General features: G+C 46.7%; 3 protein-coding genes across 3 annotated transcripts; all 3 read left to right on the forward strand.

The window, feature by feature from the left end:
• The first annotated feature begins 245 nt into the window (after positions 1–245).
• On the forward strand, positions 246–1,413 carry LOC123081761 (uncharacterized). The gene has a single exon (XM_044504294.1). It carries the CDS (start codon positions 304–306, stop codon positions 1,180–1,182), a length of 879 nt encoding a protein of 292 aa, XP_044360229.1. The 5' UTR covers positions 246–303; the 3' UTR covers positions 1,183–1,413.
• A 1,694-nt stretch (positions 1,414–3,107) lies between these two features.
• Positions 3,108–3,992, forward strand: LOC123081762 (uncharacterized). Its single transcript, XM_044504295.1, has one exon. The coding sequence runs from the start codon at positions 3,108–3,110 to the stop codon at positions 3,984–3,986; it is 879 nt and encodes a 292-aa protein (XP_044360230.1). The 3' UTR covers positions 3,987–3,992.
• A 2,849-nt stretch (positions 3,993–6,841) lies between these two features.
• LOC123081763 (proline-rich protein 4) lies at positions 6,842–7,969 on the forward strand. The gene is made up of 2 exons (XM_044504297.1): positions 6,842–7,095; positions 7,176–7,969. Exons 1-2 carry the CDS (start codon positions 6,864–6,866, stop codon positions 7,733–7,735), a joined length of 792 nt encoding a protein of 263 aa, XP_044360232.1. The 5' UTR covers positions 6,842–6,863; the 3' UTR covers positions 7,736–7,969.
• The last annotated feature ends 12,992 nt before the right edge of the window (positions 7,970–20,961 follow it).

The following is a 20,961-nucleotide window of genomic DNA, read 5'->3' on the forward strand; positions in this document are numbered from 1 at the left end:
TTGCCTAAAGCACAGGAGAGTAGAATAACAGAATTTTCCAACGAAATAGGTCGAGAAGTTGTCTGTGCTCTTTTCTCCGATAATTCGTGCTCTTTGTGACCTAATCTCCTAATGATGCTACATTGGAACAGGTGACTTCAACCACTCAACTTTGCCTCTAATACATCATCACGTACCACTCCATTGTCATGCTCCCTATAAAACGCCTCCACCACCCAGTGGACAAACACAAACACAAACACAAACACAAACACAAACACAACAAGCTTCTAGGGAGACCACGAAGTCCTATACCCAGTAGCCATGGGACTCATCTCCTACGCTGCCATGTGCCTCTCGCTGGCGTTTCTTCTCCATTCCTACGCCGCCGCGACGGCGCCAACCGGCATGCTAGAGCGGGAGACCAAGCAGCAAATCATAGCGAGCATCCCGCCGCACGGGCAGGAGAACCCCGTGCTATTCCTGACGTCGCCGTCCGGCAAGTACGCGGCGCACTTCATGCGCAGCCAGACCGCGCCGGGCGCGGGCGGCCTCGGCGCCGACTTCTGCTACGTGGAGATCCTCGACACCGCGGAGCCGGGCGCCGAGGGGCGGAGCGTGTGGGAGTCGGAGTGCCTGGCGGTGAGCACCGTGAACACGTGCGCGCTCGTCTTCTCGTGGAAAGGGCTGGAGGTGTTCGACGGGAGCAACTCGGTGTGGCACACGCACGACACGGAGTCGGACGACAACAACTTCCTCAAGACCCTGCAGCTGGTCGACGAGGGTGACATGCGCATCCTCGACAAGGGCGGCGAGCTCGCGTGGAAGGCCAGCGACGAGCCGCGCGCGGGGCAACACTGCGGGATGCCCGGCTCCCCCGGCCTGGTCTCGGCAATGCCGCCCTTCGCGGAGCCGGCTGGGCACGGAAGCGGCAACCTGCCATTTGGACAGGAACCAGAAGGCAATGGCAATGCCGGTGTAGTACAGCCCGCGCTGCCGCTGCCGGAAGCGGCAGGGTCCGGTGGTGTCGCTGGGCAGGGGCAGGCCGTGGAGGACGTGGGGCAGACGATTGGATTTGGCAGCCAGCCATTGGTGGACAACAGCCCATACGACAGTGGTGCACCGAAGCATGGATGCAGCTTGCTTGGATTTGGTGTTGCACTGGGTGTCAGTGCTGCCATTGCCATGGCCCTCGGTCTCTGATCGAGGGTGTGCATGCGCTCTTGCGGCGTGGTGGCGTTGGTGGTTTGTCGAATTTCTTGTTATTATTTCTGGCGCAATAAGCCAGGGATGTGTTGTGAACTCCTGACCAGCCGTGGCGCTTTTTCTGGGCGTGGGCCTGCTGGTAGGATTGCATTGTATCTTGAGACCACGAAGTGTAATTTTTCGATTGTTCAAGTTTGCTTTGTAAACCACGAAGTGTGGTTTCTATCAGGCTGAGCCCATCTTAGGCTCTCACTGAATATTTGAGACATAATAACGTACTACCCTCTGTAACTTTTTATAAGGATCCCTTTTTATATGACGTTTTTAAAGTCTATGACAGTGTAAAAAAAACGTCTAATATTAAGTTATAGAAAGAGTATTAAATAAGTAGGATATTTCACTTAAATAATGTGTTGCTCAGTCTTAAATTGGGTCCTCTAAACTGTGATGACATATTGAATTAGATGCAATCTAATTTTTCGATATCACAAAATCATCTAATATCATGGGGATGGGCTAATGACCCACCAAGATTAGAGATCGGATCTTCGATTCTATGTACGCACTAACCTGAGATTCAGAGATTTCTTATCAGGAGGGAGAGTTGCTCTGTATTAATAGAACACGAGTCTAGAGAGCAAGAAACTGAGCCAAACACTCCATCGTTGCAAAGTGAGGTGCCGATCACCAGCATCAACAGTTTGCTTCGTCGAATATCCCTCGTCAATATGCTATTTTTTGGAGGTAGCACACAAATATATGTTCATACTTCTATAAAGGTGAAAAATAATGAATGTTGTTCCAATTCCCATGAAATTCCATGCTACACACAACTAGCTTTGATAATTTCTTAACATGGTTAATCTCCATTGTAAAGTTTCTTTTTACTATCATAACACATCATTTATCACCAAAGAACTGGTCTTAAAGATCCTAGCTGAGAAGTTACATATATGTTCATACTTATAATGTGGCACCTAGTGGCAATCAATTTTTTTAGTCCAAACAAAATATCATGGGGTATTGTTTTAAGCCTTCGTCGAGACGAACTCACTGGTGAAGATAGATCCTTAACTAAATCAACGGTTTGTGAGATAACTCATTTTAGGAGTTTGAAATGGCAATTGATATGATGAAATCGGTATGTGGTGGAAGATTCTTATATGTATACATATGCTCATATTGAAAATTCACAAGACTTGAAGACTAATTTCATACACGTTGCCCACGCCCCTTGTAAAATATATATACTACATAGATTAAACTGTGAATATTAATTCTATGCTAGATAAATACACAAAGAATATGCTACACAGTTATAAGAAAATAACTATAGCAAGATAAACGAAAAATTAAGACAATTGCACATTTTTTATAAATATATAGTTATGCTCCTATTTATAAATATAACTAAACTAAATTAATACCACTCAACTCAAAAAGGAGAAAGACCAAAAAAAGCTCAAAAGGATCACACACAAAAAGCCCATAAACAACAGGAAGAATCCCAACTAATCACAGATTGTACAAAGCTGATCGGATTGCTAAGATAGTTGACCAGTATTAATAATTTTTCTAACAAAGACTTAACAAAATTTTGTATACTCCTTCGAAAATAAATTAGTAAGATATTGATTCATTGTTAAACTTGTTGAGCGGAAGTCCAAATTCTGACGCTGTCAGATCGACTTTGTGCTCGTTTGCTTTACTAATCTCCCACTGATATATTGGATCCGGTGACTTCAACCACTCAACGAGCTAGGTGTTCCTCCAGTCAACCATGCCTTCGCCATCGTCATGCACCACTCCATATCCAAATCTCCCTATAAGAAGCACACAACACCCCATGCACAATGCAAGCACAAGCACAAGCACAAACACAGAAGCTGAATCTGACCAGGTAGCGAAACCCAAGCATAGCCATGGAGCTCGTCTCATGCATTGCCATGTGCCTCGCGTTCGCCTTGCTCCTCCCTTCCCACGTCACAGCGACGGCGCCAACCGGCACGGTAGAGCGGGAGACCAAGCAGCAGATTCTGGCGAGCATCCCGCCGCACTGGGAGGAGAACCCCGTGTTGTTCCTGACGTCGCCGTCCGGCAAGTACGCCGCCTACTTCATGCGCAGCCAGACCGCGCCGGGCGCGGGCGGCGTCGGGGCCGACTTCTGCTACGTTGAGGTCCTCGACACCACGGCGCCGGGCGCGGAGGGCCGGAGCGTGTGGGAGTCGGAGTGCCTGGCGGTGAGCACCGTGAACACGTGCGCGCTCGTCTTCTCGTGGAAAGGGCTGGAGGTGTTCGACGGGAGCAACTCGGTGTGGCACACGCACGACACGGAGTCGGACGACAACAACTTCCTCAAGACCCTGCAGCTGGTGGACGAGGGTGACATGCGCATCCTCGACAAGGGCGGCGAGCTGGCGTGGAAGGCCAGCGACGAGCCGCGCGCCGCGCAACACTGCGGCATGCCCGGCTCGCCTGGCTTGGCACCGGCAATGCCGCCGTTCGCCGGTCCGATCGGAAAGGGGAGCAGCAACTTGCCATTCGGGCAAGATGAAGGAGGCATCGACGGCAACAGCTACGGTTCCGTCGGAGGAGTTGCGCAGCCCGAGCTGCCGTTGGCGCCGGGTGGCGTTGGTGGGCAGGGGCAAGAGGAGAGCGTTGGGGAGACCATGGGCCTCGGTAGCCAGCCACTGGTGGACAATAGCCCATACGACAGCGGTGCACCGGAGCGTCCATGGGCTGGAGTTGCTAATTTGGGTCTCGGCGTTGCAATTGCCATTGCCATGGGCCTGGGTCTCTGAATTTGATACTGGTGGCATCTTCGATTTGTTATTTAACTTGGTGGTATCTATTCTGGCGCAATAAGCCAGAGGATGTGTGGGTTTTATTTTTTCGGAAATGTTAACGCCCACATGTGTGGGCGTTTGCACACCACTCGCACACCTTCATCATCACTCATTTTGCCATGTATGAATAGATGATATCAGCAGAATTTTTTTTGGTTTTCGGCTTAAAAATGTTGTATCTCTTAAATAAAAAGTGAACTAAAAAATCCGCTTTTACCATTAAATCCATCTCGACGAGATCTTCAAAACTAGACTCCATGTTGATATGTTTCGACGAATTTTTTTTTGTCAGAAATTGCCACGATGTTTACACTGCAGTTGCCATCGGGCTTAAACTAAAGTTGCCATGTGGCAATTTTAGTTTGTAGATCATGGCAATTTTAGTATTTTGATGATGGCAACTCCAGTAGTTTGACCATGAAAATTATTTTTTGTATGAACCATGACAATTTTACGTGCATGTATCATGGCAATTTTAGTTTATGGTTCATGGCAAGTCTAGTTTCTTAATTCCCTGTTTTATAAATGTCAAAATTTACTTTTAAATGTAGAAAAAAATAGCTAAAACATATCATGGCAACTTCAATGTAAACATCATGGCAATTCATATGCAATAGATATGTCAACTTTTAATCCAAAAAAATTTTCATCAAAACATATCAACATGGGATCTAATTTCGAAGATCTCATCGCGAGAGATTTAATGGTGAAAACGGATTTTCAATCGGATTTTTCGTTTAAGAGATAAAACATTTTAAAAACTGAAAATCCAAAAAGATTCCTACATACATGCATGCGATGACGTGACAATCTGTTTACATTAGAGACGTGTGGTACGTCTCCCTTCCTGCCACACGTGTGGCAGTTAGCGCGACCCTATTTTTTTGAGTTGAGGATGTGTGTGGTTTGAAGTGATGCTTTTCATGATTCTGATTGTATTTGTATTTAATATATTCAAAAATGATTTTTTTCAGCGTTATTTATTTCTTCTTGTAAAAAAGTCAACATGTTGTCGTTTTTCCTTTATATTAATGATGTATTTCTTACGCATGTTGTAGCTCTGAGGAAGGCGCTAAAAAGGGCATGCCAGATTCTCCTCTCCGACGAGCTTACACTAGTAGTACTAGGAGCAACAATGGGTGGATCCCTCACCCAAATCATTGTGGCCGAAGGCCGGAGGAAGAGGAGAGATCCGAATGAGGGGGTGAGGAGGAGACTTTGGAGATTGGGCAAGGGAACGCGGAAGGGAAAGTGGTGTTTCTTACGCGCACATTGGTTGATACCGACATCTATCGAGCTATGGTTGTCTCAGACAAATACCTTCTTTTTACAAAAGCCTTGTTGAATACCTGATGAAACTGGTCGGCGACATGCACTAGGCCTTGATCTCTCATCGACATAACCATGGTGTATGTGTGTGGCTTCAATGACTTGATCCACTTGTGGCCCAACCCATTGTAGCTTCGAATTTGTGCTAGTGTGTTTGCGTTTGTGTTGTACACATTGAGTTACTTAGAGCAAGCTCAGTCCGCCCCCTTAAAACCTCATATCCTCTACTTTAGGGGCAAAATGCCCAAAATCTCACACCACTTCTACCCCATTTTTTCCCTACATGCAGGGGAAAAGGACGGGACCCCCCTCATCTCTCTCATAAAAAAAAATCAACTAACATGAATGTTCCCTGCAACAACTACCACCGCCATCTGTCGCCGGAGTCCGCCGGTGGCCTCAGGCATGGCGGAGGTAGCTAGAGATCGCCGGAGCTTGCCACCTATCGTCGCCATGGATTGCCGGATCTCATCTGAGTTCAACATGCGATTATTTTTCCTTTTTAAAGCGAAAAGAGAGACGAAAAAAAATTAAGAGGATAATTTTAGGGGGTGGTTGGAGTGCCTACCCAAAAGTCTCTAAAGTAGCGGCAAATTTAGGGTAGTAGTTGGCGTGGGTCTTTACTCTTTACGCTCTACTGCTCTAGAATTACTTCCATGATCAATTTTCTCTGATCCGTCGACTTCGAGTACATGAAGAGAGAAGAGTATGTGAATTTCTCGACTGATCGTCTGCATAACGGCGACTGTGAGCGTACGTTAAACATTCATTAGCAGTTCCAAGAAAATAAACACCATTTGCACGATCATAATTGTTGCATCGTGGCGTGAAGCGCCAACACGGCGACGCTGGCCACGCAGAGGTACGCAATTCCGGCCAGTGTTCTTTTCCGTGCTCCGGCCGTCAGTCATGGCACGCACATGGCCGCCGCAACCAACCTCTGTCCTCATACATAAACCATGCGCCGTGCGTTGGTTATGATCCACCCCGACAGATGAAGCACACCACATCAGTGAAGAACCGCAAATGATCCAACTCTCTCCCCCTTCTGAAAATTTGAAATTTCGCACGTCCCGGCCGTTTTCATTTCAAAAACGGAAGCACAAAACGCATGACTGGTCTGTCCAGCATAGAGCAGTCTAACCCCGGGCATCCAAACAATTGAACGGGAGCTCGATCAGATCAGGGGCAAATTTCACATATGATATCGCGTTCGTCGGACAGGCGGGGGTTAATTTCTCTGACAACGACGCAAAATTGAATCGAGCGTAACTACTGTACAGCTCGGTCGCTGGGGAAAAAAGGTAGAATCACGGACGAAATGATCGTTGGAGTTGTACTGAGTACTGACCATCCACTGTCAAATTTAGAAGCCCATTGCTGAATTTTTCTTGTTCCCGCCGAGCTGTTCACATGAGCACCAGCCAGCAGCCCAGTACCAGTCCCTGCTGTGATATCAAGAGCCGACCCCGGCCACACTGTCACACCGCCCTATATATACCCATGCACACCAGCCTCTTTACCTCATCCAAACTCACCAGTGTTTCTTCTACTAGGCAGCAGCAGCAGCAGGGTTCTTCCATCATGGGTTCTCGGCTGGTTCTTTTCGGTGCTCTCGCTCTGCTCCTGGCCGGCAGCTTCGGTGCGGCCCAGGCGGCGCCGGCCGTAGTGGTTGGCTCCGTCAAGTGCCTGGATTGCTCCCCCGACGACGTCAGTGCTGAAGATGCCCTCAAAGGTACGTGCCATCGCTCCTATACGTTTGGCTGTAGCTATGAACACTTTGGTCTTCTCTCAACATCTTCCCATCAAGTGCAGGGCTCCAGGTAGCCATCAAGTGCAGGTCCGGCGCCGGCGAGACCTACGAGACGCAGACGGTCGGGCAGCTCGACGACAAGGGCGCCTTCAGCGTCCCCCTCCAGGCAGGCCTCCTGCGCGAAGACGGCGAGCTGGACCGCGACTGCTTCGCCCAGCTCCACAGCGCGCCCGACACGCCGTGCGACGGGCCGGCGCCGCCCAGGATCGCCCCAGCCAAGTCCACCACCCAAGGTGTCGCCGACGCCGCCAACACCTACCTCGCGGTCGCCGAGGACACGGTTTTCTCGCCGGTCGCGTGCGCGTGCAAGAAGAAGAAGAAGCACTTCATGGTCGGCCCGCCGCCGCCGCCCCCGCCGAGGCCGGAGCCCTCATACGGTACCCCGACGCCGACGCCGACGCCCACTCCCACGCCGTCCTACGGTCCTCCTTCGACGCCCAAGCCGCCCGCGCCCGAGGACGACCCGAAGCCGTTCTTCCACAAGCACCCCAAGATGAAGAAGATGATGCACAAGAAGAAGCCGTGCCCGCCGCTCGGGGAGGAGGACAAGCCCAAGAACTGACCTGCCCTGCCGCGACACATGCAGCGGCGGCTCGCTCACTTGCCCATGGAGTGGCATTACAGCAAGGAGGCGTCACGCGCTACGACATTTGGAGATCGATATGTTTGTGTTGTTTGTTGATTCAGTTGTCATGTTGCATGTTGGTTGTTTTGTTTAGTTCCGCCATCGTGCTGGCATTGGTGTTTTAGTTCGCTGCTCGTTCGTGGAATAAAGAAAATGGTATCATCTGCGGCATAACATTGTCATGTTAATTTCCAATTAGAGCTTTGCATTTGCGAACTGGTGGTTATCGGACGGGTAGTACTTAGTGTAACTATCTTGTTGGCATTACGTAGAGTCGAGCATCCAGAAAAGAAAAGTAAACAGAGGACTTTTCTTATAGCATAGGTGCGCGATTTTAGCGCCGCGTTGAAAAAATTGTGTTTTTTGCACGCGCCCAGTCGGAACGGACACACAAATAACGCGTGCGTGGTATAGTTGGTTCAGCGTGCGGAGCAAAACGACATCGCGCGCCGCTTATTTCGTGCGCCCGCCCCCGCGCGCTAGACAACGACGACTCGCGCGCAACTTCCACCAACCGCCAGATCCAAGCGCCGCCGCTCGCACCTCCCCATTTGCTCCGGCGACCCGACGGCGCTTCCCCGGCCTATCCTCGTGCACCGCTGTTGCTTCCTCCACCTCTCACCGCCACCGCCCCTCGAACGCGCTATTCCTCCGACGAATAGCGCCCGGCCGCCCACTGCCGCTCGGCACCCGCAAGGTGTCCCGAATTACTTGTCACAAAAATACGTCTAGATACATCCATTCATGCGACAAGTAATCCCGGACAGAGGGAGTAGATGAATTTGGTGCATGTTGTTTGTAGTTTTATATAGACTAGTTTAAATTCAATATTGTAGATGAGTTCGTCCTATGATTCTTCCGATGAAGAATTTGATATTCAAGAGGAGTAGGACCTTGCAATGATCCTAGCTATGCACGTCAATAAAAAGCCAAAACACGGTGGTTAGGACAAGGATTGTCTGACGTACTGCATTGTGCAGTTCGATCACTGACATATGGGCCCATCATCCGGATGGCCCACATGTCAGTGACCCAACTGCATACTGCCGCACGTCAGGGGAGTTGAGTCTCGGTGGTTCGGTTATGGGTCATCAATTTTTTTGGAGGGGTAAGATCGATGCGACAACAGATTGATGAGGCATTACTTTTGTGACGCCCCCAATTCAATCGTACACTAATCATACATGCAAACGTGTACGATCAAGATCAGGAACTCACAGGAAGATATCACAACACAACTCTAAAAATAAAATAAGTCATACAAGCATCATATTACAAGACAGGGGCCTCGAGGGCTCGAATACAAAAGCTCGATCATAGACGAGTCAACGGAAACAACAATATCTGAGTACAGACATAAGTTAAACAACTTTGCCTTAAGAAGGCTAGCACAAACTGGGATACATATCGAAAGAGGCGCAGACCTCCTGCCTGGGATCCTCCTAAACTACTCCTGGTCGTCGTCAGCGGCCTGCACATAGTAGTAGGCACCTCCAATATAGTAGGAGTCGTCGTCGACGGTGGCATCTGGCTCCTGGACTCCATCGTCTGGTCGCAACAATCGGGTATAGAAAGGGGGGGAAAGGGGGAACAAAGCAACCGTGAGTACTCATTCAAAGTACTCGCAAGCAAGGAGCTACACTACATATGTATGCATTGGTATCAAATGGAAAAGGGTAGCATATGAGGACTAAACTGCAGAATGACAGAATAAAAAGGGGATAGCTAGTCCTATCGAAGACTACGCTTCTGGCAGTCTCCATCTTGAAGCAGTAGAGAGAGTAGATGGTAAGTTCACCAAGTATCATCACATAGCATAATCTTACCCGACGATCCTCACCTCGTCACCCTGTTAGAGAGCGATCACCGGGTTGTATCTGGCACTTGGAAGGGTGTGTTTTATTAAGTATCTGGTTCTACTTGTCATAAGGTCAAGGTACAACTCCGTGTCGTCCTTTTACCGAGGGACACGGCTATTCGAATAGATAAACTTCCCTGCAGGGGTGCACCATATTTCCCAACACGCTCGGTCCCCTTTGGTCGGGCAAACTTTCCTGGGTCATGCTCAGCCTCGGAAGATCAACACGTCACAGCCCCACCTAGGCACAACAGAAAGGTCAGCACGCCGGTCTAAATCCTATGGCACAGGGGTCTGGGCCCATCGCCCATTGCACACCTGCACGTTGCGTACGTGGCCGGCGAGCAGACCTAGCCTCCCTTATACAAGAGCAAGCATTCCAGTCCAACCCGGCATGCGCCGCTCAGTCGTTGACGTTAAAAAGGCTTCGGCTGATACCACGACGCCGAGTGCCCATAACTGTTCCCGCGTAGTTGGTTAGTGCGTATAGGCCAATGGCCAGACTCAGATCAAATACCCAGATCTCGTTAAGCGTGTTATTTTGAAATAACTACGGACGCCGACCAGGGCCAGGCCCACCTCTCTCCTAGGCAGTCTCAACCTGCCCTGTCACTCTGCCACAAAGGTTCACTCAGAGGGCCGTCGGGAGAACGTCCTTTCGGACCCAATCCGTGAATCACTCGCGGGTACTCTACGAGCCGACCCGTCTTTAGTCACCACAATTATCATACATTATGTATAAGTATATACCCGTGATCACCTCCCGAGTGATCACGGCCCGATAGTATAGCATGGCAGACGGACAAGGATGTAGGGCCACTGATGATAAACTAACATCCTATACTAAGCATTTATGATTGCAGGTAAGGTATCAATAACTGGAGCAACAATGACAGGCTATGCATCAGGATAGGTTTAACGGAAAGCAGTAACATGCTACACTACTCTAATGCAAGCAGTAGAGAGAAGAATATGCGATATCTGGTGATCAAGGGGGGGGGCTTGCCTGGTTGCTCTGGCAAGAAAGAGGGGTCGTCAACAGCGTAGTCGATCGGGGCACCAGCAGCGGCGTCAGTCTCGTTGTCTATCGGAGAGAAGAGGGGGAAGAAACAATGAATATAATGCAAACAGATGCATAGCGATGCATGACATGACAAGTAGCGGTGCTAGGGGTGCCCTAACGCGGTATGAGGTGATACCGGTGAAGGGGGAAAACTTCCGGGAAAATATCCCCGGTGTTTCGGGTTTTCGGACAGATGAAACGAAGGGGGAAAGTTGCGTGTTCACTATGCTAGGGATGCGTGGCGGTCGAACGGGCTGCGTATCCGGATTAGTCTCGTCGTTCTGAGCAACTTTCATGTACAAAGTTTTTCCATCCGAGCTACGGTTTATTTTATATTAATTTTAATTTTTTAAATGATTTTTAGGATTTATTTAATTATTTTAAATCAACATTATCCAGAATAGTGCATGCTGACATTAGCATGACGTCAGCAGTCAACAGGGGTGTTGACTGGTCAAACTGACGTGTGGGTCCCATTCGTCATTGACTAGACTAACTAATCATGACTAATTAGTTTAATTAGCTGTTTAGTTTAATTAATCAAAATTAATTAAGTTAATTAATTTTTAATTTATTATTATTATTATTATTATTTTAATTCTTTTTTTTAATAAAACGTTTTGGGGGTGGGCCCTGGCTGTCATAGGCCCATAGGCCATAACGGGGCGTGGTTACGGGCTTCGGGGATTCGGGCGCCGCCCGTTTGGTGAAGCCGTGCGGGGTAGGGGGTCAGCGCGCGCCAGCCGGCGACGGGAATGCCGGTGAGGCGCCAGCGGCAGCGGGCCGCGAGCGGCACGACAGCAGTAGCGAGACGAAGCAGCGCGGGGGCATGCAGCAACGTGAGGGGCGAGGCACGGGCGGAGAGGTGGGGCGGTGCGGCCCGCAGCCGGACGGGGAGGTGGAAGGCGGAGGCCAGGGGTGGTTCGCGCAGCGGTGAGCGAGTGAGGCAGGGCTGGCGGGAGCGCGTGTGCGTGGCCGCGGCCAGGGACGGAGGAGGGCGGCCAACCAAGGCAGGGGGTGCGCCCTGGGCACGCGCGGGCGGCACTCGGCGCGGGGAGCGCGCACGTGCGGGCGCACGATGGGGTGAGCAGCCGAGTAGGGCGAGCAGAGATGGGCGAGCGCGACAGCGAGAGCAGCATGGGCTGCGGCGGGCGAGGCCAGGTGCGGCGCGGACGGGGCATGCTCGGGCGGAATACAAGGCAGGGGAGGGGGAGGGCGAGGCCCATAGAGGCAAGCAGGCACGGGTGGCGACGTGCGCGCGTGCCAGTGAGCAGCGAGAGGGAGGAGGGGGTGGCGGCTCATAGGGGGCCGTAGGGTTCGGGGCAACGGGGGTCGGGGAGGAGGACGGGGACGACGTGCGGCAGGGTGGATGGTGGTGATGGCGTACGGCGACGGTGTCGGGGCGCCGTGGGCGCCCAGATCTAGAACAGGAAGGAGGTGGTCGAGGACGGGGCGTCAGGGCGTCGAGCGACGCCGGTGACGGCGAGGGGCGACGGAGTGCCGCGGCGGCGCCGAAGGCGACGAGCAGCGTCGAGGGCGAGCCCCTGGATCCAGAAGGGATCGGGCAGAGGAAGGGCGAGGGGAGAGGGGATCGGGGTGTGTGTGTGGGGGGGGGGGTTGTGCGGTCGTGGCCTAGGGTTACGGAGTAGTGGGAGGGGGGGGGGGGTAGTAGCGGGTTAGGTGGACCGGGGTGGGCCGGCCTGTTGGGTCGGGGGCCCATGGGGGGGGGTTCTTGTTCCTTTTCTTTTATTTATTTTATTTCTTTTCTGTTTTAGCTTAGTTTCCTTTTATTTTTGATTTTATAAAATATAGCACTAACCCCTAAATTAGTATTTATAAATACACTACTGTCACATTAAATCGTATACCTATATAAAATAGTTTAATATTTTAATATTTATAAAATGCATTTAATTATTTATTTAAGCCACTGTTTTCTTTAATTTAGTGCATTTAATTATTTTACAAAATTTGATCCTCCATCATAATTGCCTATGCATTATTTGACACGTTTAGAGCATTGTAGTTTTAATGTTTGGAAACTTTTATTGTTTGACCTAAATTTAAATTTGAATTTGAATCGGTTTTGAACTAACGCGAGATTGACAACAGTAACCGTGGTGACGTGACATCATTAACGTGGGATTACTATAGCCTAATTATCCGGGAGTCACAATTCTCCTCCACTACAAGAAATCTCGTCTCGAGATTTAATAGGCGGAGTAAAGGGGAAAGACTAGGTTACGAAATTCTAGCGATTCTTCTCGGTCATGGTTGCTCTTCTCGAAGAGGTAGATCCACTATGTTTGATGTCTTCATTTCTCTGCTTCAGGTCATCATGATGAGGTCGACATCCTTTCTTCGGGAACTCCATCGTACTTATGTGATGACCCACAAGTATAGGGGATCTATCGTAGTCCTTTCGATAAGTAAGAGTGTCGAACCCAACGAGGAGCAGAAGGAAATGATAAGCGGTTTTCAGCAAGGTATTCTCTGCAAGTACTGAAATAAGTGGTAACAGATAGTTTTGTGACGGGATAAATTGTAACGAGCAACAAGTAACAAAAGTAAATAAAGTGCAGTAAGATGGCCCAATCCTTTTGTAGCAAAGGACAAGCCGGAACAAACTCTTATAATAGGAAAAGCGCTCTCGAGGACACATGGGAATATCGTCAAGCTAGTTTTCATCACGTTCATATGATTCGCGTTCGATACTTTGATAATTTGATATGTGGGTGGACCGGTGCTTGGGTGCTGTTCTTACTTGAACAAGCATCCCACTTATGATTAACCTCTATTGCAAGCATCCACAACTACAACAAAAGTATGAAGGTAAACCTAACCATAGCATGAAACATATGGATCCAAATCAACCCCTTACGAAGCAACACATAAACTAGGGTTTAAGCTTCTGTCACTCTAGCAACCCATCATCTACTTATTACTTCCCAATGCCTTCCTCTAGGACCAAATAATGGTGAAGTGTTATGTAGTCGACGTTCACATAACACCACTAGAGGCTAGACAACATACATCTTATCAAAATATCAAACGAATACCAAATTCACATGACTACTCATAGCAAGACTTCTCCCTTGTCCTCAGGAACGAACGTAATTACTCACAAAGCATATTCATGTTCATAATCAGAGGGGTAATAATATGCATATAGGATCTGAACATATGATCTTCCACCAATTAAACCAACTAGCATCAATTATAAGGAGCAATCAACACTACTAGCAACCTACTAGCACCAATCCCGGATTTTGAGACAAGAATTGGATACAAGAGATGAACTAGGGTTTGGAGATGAGATGGTGCTGATGAAGATGTTGATGGAGATTGCCCTCTCCCGATGAGAGGAGCGTTGGTGATGACGATGGTGATGATTTCCCCCTACGGGAGGGAAGTTTCCCCGGCAGAACAGCTCTGCCGGAGCTCTAGATTGGATCCGCCAAGGTTCCGCCTCGTGGCGGCGGAGTCTCGTCCTGAAAAGTTCCTTCTTATTTTTTTCTCATCGAAAGACCTCATATAGGAGAAGATGGGCATCGGAGAGCCACCAGGGGGCCCACGAGGTAGGGCCGTAGGGGGGCGCCCTAGGGGGGGCGCCCCCCACCCTCGTGAGAAGGGTGTGGGCCCCCTATCCTTCATCTTTGGCGTGGATTTTTCTTTATTTCTTTTAAGATGTTCCGTGGAGTTTCAGGACTTTTGGAGTTGTGCAGAATAGGTCTCTAATATTTGCTCCTTTTCCAGACCAGAATTCCAGCTGCCGGCATTCTCCCTCCTTGTGTAAACCTTGTAAAATAAGAGAGAATAGCCATAAGTATTGTGACATAAAGTGAAATAACAGTCCATAATGCAATAAATACGATATACAAGCATGATGCAAAATGGACGTATCAACTCCCCCAAGCTTAGACCTCGCTTGTCCTCAAGCGAAAAGCCGACAACAATAAATATGTCCTCATGTTTAGAGGTAGAGGCGTCGATAAAAATAAAATACGGACATGAAGGCATCATGATTATTCTCATAACAGCAACATATATATATATATATATATATATATATATATATATATATATATATAGATTTTGTCATATGATTACTTATGTTCAAGTGATGATCTATTCACAATGCAAAAGTACAAATCATAAACCTTATTGGGCTCCAACAAACTATAATCTCAGTCATTGAAGCAATTGCAATTTATCATAACATCGGAAAGAGTCTATGTCAGAGCTAAAAAGCAAGTCCACATACTCAACTATCATTTAGTCCTCCATAATGCTAACACTCACGCGATACTTGTGGTTACGGAGTTTTAATCGGACACCGAGAAAGATATGGGCTTTAGTTTTACCCCACAACCTTTTACCTCAAGGGTAATGTCAACAATAATGGTTCATGCTCCCCTACATCCAATTATATATATATATATATATATATATATATATATATATATATATATATATATATATATATATATCATGTTCTTTCCAACATGCTGAGCTTGCCAAAGGATAAAATGAAAAAGAAAATGTGAAGAGCACCATGACTCTTGCATAAGGTAGAAGATAATAATAAAGGATATTCCCTTCGCAGAGGGAAGCAGAGGTTGCCATGCACTTTTAGGGTTGGATATATAAAATCTCAATGTGAAAGAACGTCACTTTATATTGCCCCTTGTGATATGAACCTTTATTATGCAGTCTGTCGCTTTTATTACTTCCACATCACAAGATCGTATAAAGCTTATTTCTCCCACACCAATCAATCATACATATTTAGAGCAATTTTTATTGCTTTGCACCGATGACAACTTACTTGAAGGATCTTACTCAACCCATAGGTAGATATGGTGGACTCTCATGGCAAAACTGGTTTAGGGATTTTGGAAGCACAAGTAGTATTTCTACTTAGTGCTGAGAATTTGGCTAGCATGAGGGGGAAAGGCAAGCTCAACAAGTTAGAGGATCCATGACAACATACTTTATCTCAGATATAAGAAATACATAACTCATTACGTTGTCTTCCTTGTCCAACATCAACTCTTTAGCATGTCATATTTTAATGAGTGCTCCCAATCATAAAAGATGTTAATGATAATATATCTATATGTGAAAACCTCTCTTTCCTTATTACTTCCTATTAATTGCAACAATGACCAAAGCTATGTCTGCCAACTCCCAACAACTTTTAATCATCATACTCTTTCTATGTGAAGTCATTACTCTCAATAAGATCAATATGAACTTTTTGTTTATTTTTATTCTTTTTCTCTTTTCTTTTATTCACCCAAGATCATGGCAAAATAATCAAGCCCTTGACTCAACACTAATCTTTATTATATATAGCTCACGGACTCGATTACATAGAAAGATCATAAAGCAAAACTCAAAACTAGATCATGCCATGAACTTTATTCTACTAGATCAAGATACTACTAATAGGATCGAACTAAGAAAAACGGTAAAGATAGGAGTTGGGATTGTGATACGATACCGGGGCATCTCCCCCAAGCTTGGCAGTTGCCAAGGGGAGTGCCCATACCCATGTGATCATGTCTCCTTCTTTGTTGTTGGTGTAATATTCTTGGCGATTATTCCTCTCAGGATACGGTTCTCCTCCTCGAGCTTATTGACTTGCTATTTGAGGTCCATTATTTCCTTATGAAGCTTTCCTGTGACAGCTAAAGCTCCTTGCACCCAAGGGTGTTGCATAGCTGCGGGAGAACAAGTGACACTCCTCTTCATATTTTCATAAGTAAGAAATCTAACATTAGAAGGGATAACCGAGTTTGGAATAGCTGAGCCCTGTAGTTCCCCCATCGTGAACCCAGCTCGGAGGAGAGAGGTGACTTCTTGATCCTACATAGCATCTACTCTCATCAAGTCAGCCTCCATCTCCTCCTCCGATGCTGGCCCAAAGTGGTCAGCATCGCTGTTTGCCCGTGGTTCCGGTACCGAATTAGATACCCGGCTCTTCCCGATTGAATCTTGAGAAGACATCTTGCTCTAATCTGCAGCAGCAACAGCTCAAAAACAAAAACAGAGGAAATTTGTGTGATACGGGAGTCAAAACCTTCGGGAGGTTATATAATGAATTTTTACCGACCAAAATACGTAACGTGCAAGAAAACGGAGTCCGGAAGGTACACGAGGTGCTCACGAGGTAGGGGGGCACCCACCACCCTCATGGGGCCCTCGTTTCCTTCCCGGACTGCTACTTATTTTTCTATTTTTCTAAATATTCCAAAATGGAGAAATATTGCCTTAAAAATTGTTTTGGAGTCGGTTTACTTACCGTACCACATACCTATTCCTTTTGGGAGTCTGAAACGTTCCGGAAAGTGTCTCTTATGTATTCCTCCGGGGTTACGGTTTCAATAATATTGGTTTCAACATTTGTGGGATTACCTGAGATATAATGTTTAATTCTTTGACCGTTTACCACCTTCGGATTGGTGCCCTCGAAGTTGTTGATTTTTATGGCACCGGAACGATAGACCTCTTCAATAACATAGGGGACTTCCCATTTAGAGAGAAGTTTTCCTGCAAAAAATCTTAAACGAGAGTTGTATAGCAATACATAGTCACCTACATTAAACTCATGCTTTTGTATCCTTTTGTCATGCCATCTTTTAAATTTTTCTTTAAACAACTTGGCATTTTCATAAGCTTGGGTTCTCCATTCATTAAGTGAGCTAATATCAAATAACCTCTTCTCACCGGCAAGTTTAAAATCATAGTTAAGCTCTTTAATAGCCCAATATGCCTTATGTTCTAATTCGAGAGGTAAGTGACATGCTTTTCCATAAACCATTTTATACGGAGACATACCCATAGGATTTTTATATGCAGTTCTATAAGCCCATAATGCATCATCAAGTTTCTTAGACCAATTCTTTCTAGACCTATTAACAATCTTTTGCAAAATTAATTTGAGCTCTCTATTGCTCAACTCTACTTGACCACTAGACTGTGGGTGATAAGGAGATGTAATTCTATGATTAACATCATATTTAGCAAGCATTTTACGGAAAGCACCATGAATAAAGTGTGAACCACCATGAGTCATTAAGTATCTAGGGACTCCAAACCTCGGGAAAATAACTTCCTTAAGCATTTTAATATAAGTGTTATGATCAACACTACTAGTTGGAATAGCTTCTACCCACTTAGTAACGTAATCAACAGCAACTAGAATATGTGTGTATCCATTAGAGGCAGGAAAAGGTCCCATATAATCAAAGCCCCAAACATCAAATGGTTCAATAACAAGTGAATAATTCATAGGTATTTCTTGACGTCTACTAATATTACCAATTCTTTGACATTCATCACAAGACAAGACAATCTTACGGGCATCCTTGAAGAGAGTAGGCCAATAAAAACTAGATTGCAATACCTTATGTGCAGTTCTATCTCCAGCGTGGTGTCCTCCATAATACTCGGAATGACACTTGCCTAGGATCTCTTCCTGTTCATTCTCAGGTACACAACGTCTAATAACACCATCTACTCCTTCTTTATAAAGATGTGGGTCATCCCAAAAGTAATGTCTTAAATCATAGAAGAACTTTTTCTTTTGTTGGTATGTGAAGCTAGGTGGTATAAATTTAGCAACAATATAATTAGCATAATCAGCATACCATGGAGTACTATGAGAAGTACTTATAACATTTAATTGTTCATCAGGAAAGTTATCATTAATAGGTAGTGGGTCATCAAGAATATTTTCTAACCTAGACAGGTTGTCTGGAACGGGGTTCTCAGCTCCCTTTCTATCAACAATATGCAAATCAAATTCTTGTAGCAAGAGAACCCATCTAATAAGTTTAGGTTTAGCATCTTTATTTTCCATAAGATATTTAATAGCAGCATGATCAGTTTGAATAGTTACTTTAGAATCAACAATATAAGATCTGAACTTATCACAAGCAAATACAACTGCTAAAAGCTCTTTTTCAGTAGTAACATAATTTCTTTGAGCATTGTCTAGAGTCTTACTAGCATAATGGATCACATTTAATTTCTTATCAACTCTTTGCCCTAGAACAACACCTACAACATAATCACTAGCATCACATATAATTTCAAAGGGTAGATTCCAATCAGGTGGCTGAACAATAGGTGTAGAGACTAATGCTTTCTTAAGTATTTCAAATGCTTCTACACAATCATCATCAAAGACAAATGGTATATCTTTTTGCAATAAATTAGTCAGAGGCCGAGAAATTTTTGAGAAGTCCTTAATGAACCTCCTATAAAATCCGGCGTGACCAAGGAAACTTCTTATACCTTTGATGTCCTTGGGACACGACATCTTTTCAATAGCATCAACCTTGGCTTTATCAACTTCAATACCTCTTTCAGAAACTTTGTGCCCCAAGACAATACCTTCATTAACCATAAAGTGGCACTTTTCCCAATTCAAGACAAGATTAGTTTCTCACATCTCTGCAAAACTCGATTAAGATTGTGTTGGAAATATGCCCTAGAGGCAATAATAAAATGATTATTATTATATTTCCTTGTTCATGATAATTGTCTATTATTCATGCTATAATTGTGTTATCTGGAAATCATAATACATGTGTGAATACATAGACCATAACATGTCCCTAGTAAGCCTCTAGTTAACTTTCTCGTTGATCAATAGATAGTCACGGTTTCCTGACTATGGACATTGGATGTCATTGATAATGGGATCACATCATTAGGAGAATGATGTGATGGACAAGACCCAATCCTAAGCATAGCACAAGATCGTGTAGTTCGTTTGCTAGAGCTTTTCCAGTGTCAAGTATCATTTCCTTAGACCATGAGATCGTGTAACTCCCGGATGCCGTAAGAGTGCTATGAGTGTACCAAACGTCACAACGTAACTGGGTGACTATAAAGGTATACTACAGGTATCCCCAAAAGTATCTGTTGGGTTGACATGGATCGAGACTGGAATTTGTCACTCCGTATGACGGAGAGGTATCTCTGGGCCCACTCGGTAATGCATCATGATAATGAGCTCAATGTAACCAAGTGTTTGGTCACGGGATCATGCATTATGGTACGAGTAAAGTGACTTGCCGATAACGAGATTGAAAGAGGTATTGGGATACCGACGATCGAATCTCGGGCAAGTAACGTACCGATTGACAAAGGGAATTGTATACGGGATTGATTGAATCCTCAACATCGTGGTTCATCCGATGAGATCATCGTGGAACATGTGGGAGCCAACATGGGTATCCAGATCCCGCTGTTGGTTATTGACCGGAGAGTCGTCTCGGTCATGTCTACGTGTCTCCCGAACCCGTAGGGTCTACACACTTAAGGTTCGGTGACGCTAGGGTTGTAGAGATATTAGTATGCGGTAACCGGAAAGTTGTTCGGAGTCCCGGATGAGATCCCGGACGTCATGAGGAGTTGCGGAATGGTCCGGAGGTGAAGATTTATATATAGGAAGTCCAGTTTCGGCCATCGAGAAAGTTTCGGGGGTAATCGGTATTGTACCGGGACCACCGGAAGGGTCCCGGGGGTCCACCAGATGGGGCCACCTATCCCGGAGGGCCCCATGGGATGAAGTGGGAGGGGAACCAGCCCCTGGTGGGCTGGTGTGCCCCCCATGGGCCTCCCCCTGCGCCTAGGGTTGGAAACCCTAGGGATGGGGGGGCCCCACTTGGCTTGGGGGGCAAGTCCCCCCCCCCTTGGCCACCCCCCTTGGAGATCCCATCTCCTAGGGCCAGCGCCCCCCTAGGGGCCCTATATATAGTGGGGGGGAGGGAGGGAAGCCGCACCGAGTCTCTGGCGCCTCCCTCTCCCCACGTAACACCTCTCTCTCTCTCTCTCTCGTTGGAGCTTGGCGAAGCCCTGCCGAGATCACCGTTGCTTCCACCACCACGCCGTCGTGCTGCTGGATCTCCATCAACCTCTCCTTCCCCTTGCTGGATCAAGAAGGAGGAGACGTCTTCCCAACCGTACGTGTGTTGAACGCGGAGGTGCCGTCCGTTCGGCGCTAGGTCATCGGTGATTTGGATCACGACGAGTACGACTCCATCAACCCCGTTCTCTTGAACGCTTCCGCTCGCGATCTACAAGGGTATGTAGATGCACTCCCCTCTCCCTCGTTGCTAGATGAGTCCATGGATTGATCTTGGTGATGCGTAGAAAATTTTAAATTTCTGCTATGTTCCCCAACAGTGGCATCATGAGCTAGGTCTATGCGTAGTTTCTATGCAT

The sequence above is a fragment of the Triticum aestivum genome, chromosome 4A, assembly GCF_018294505.1.
Source record: "Triticum aestivum cultivar Chinese Spring chromosome 4A, IWGSC CS RefSeq v2.1, whole genome shotgun sequence".
Taxonomy (NCBI): Eukaryota; Viridiplantae; Streptophyta; class Magnoliopsida; order Poales; family Poaceae; genus Triticum; species Triticum aestivum.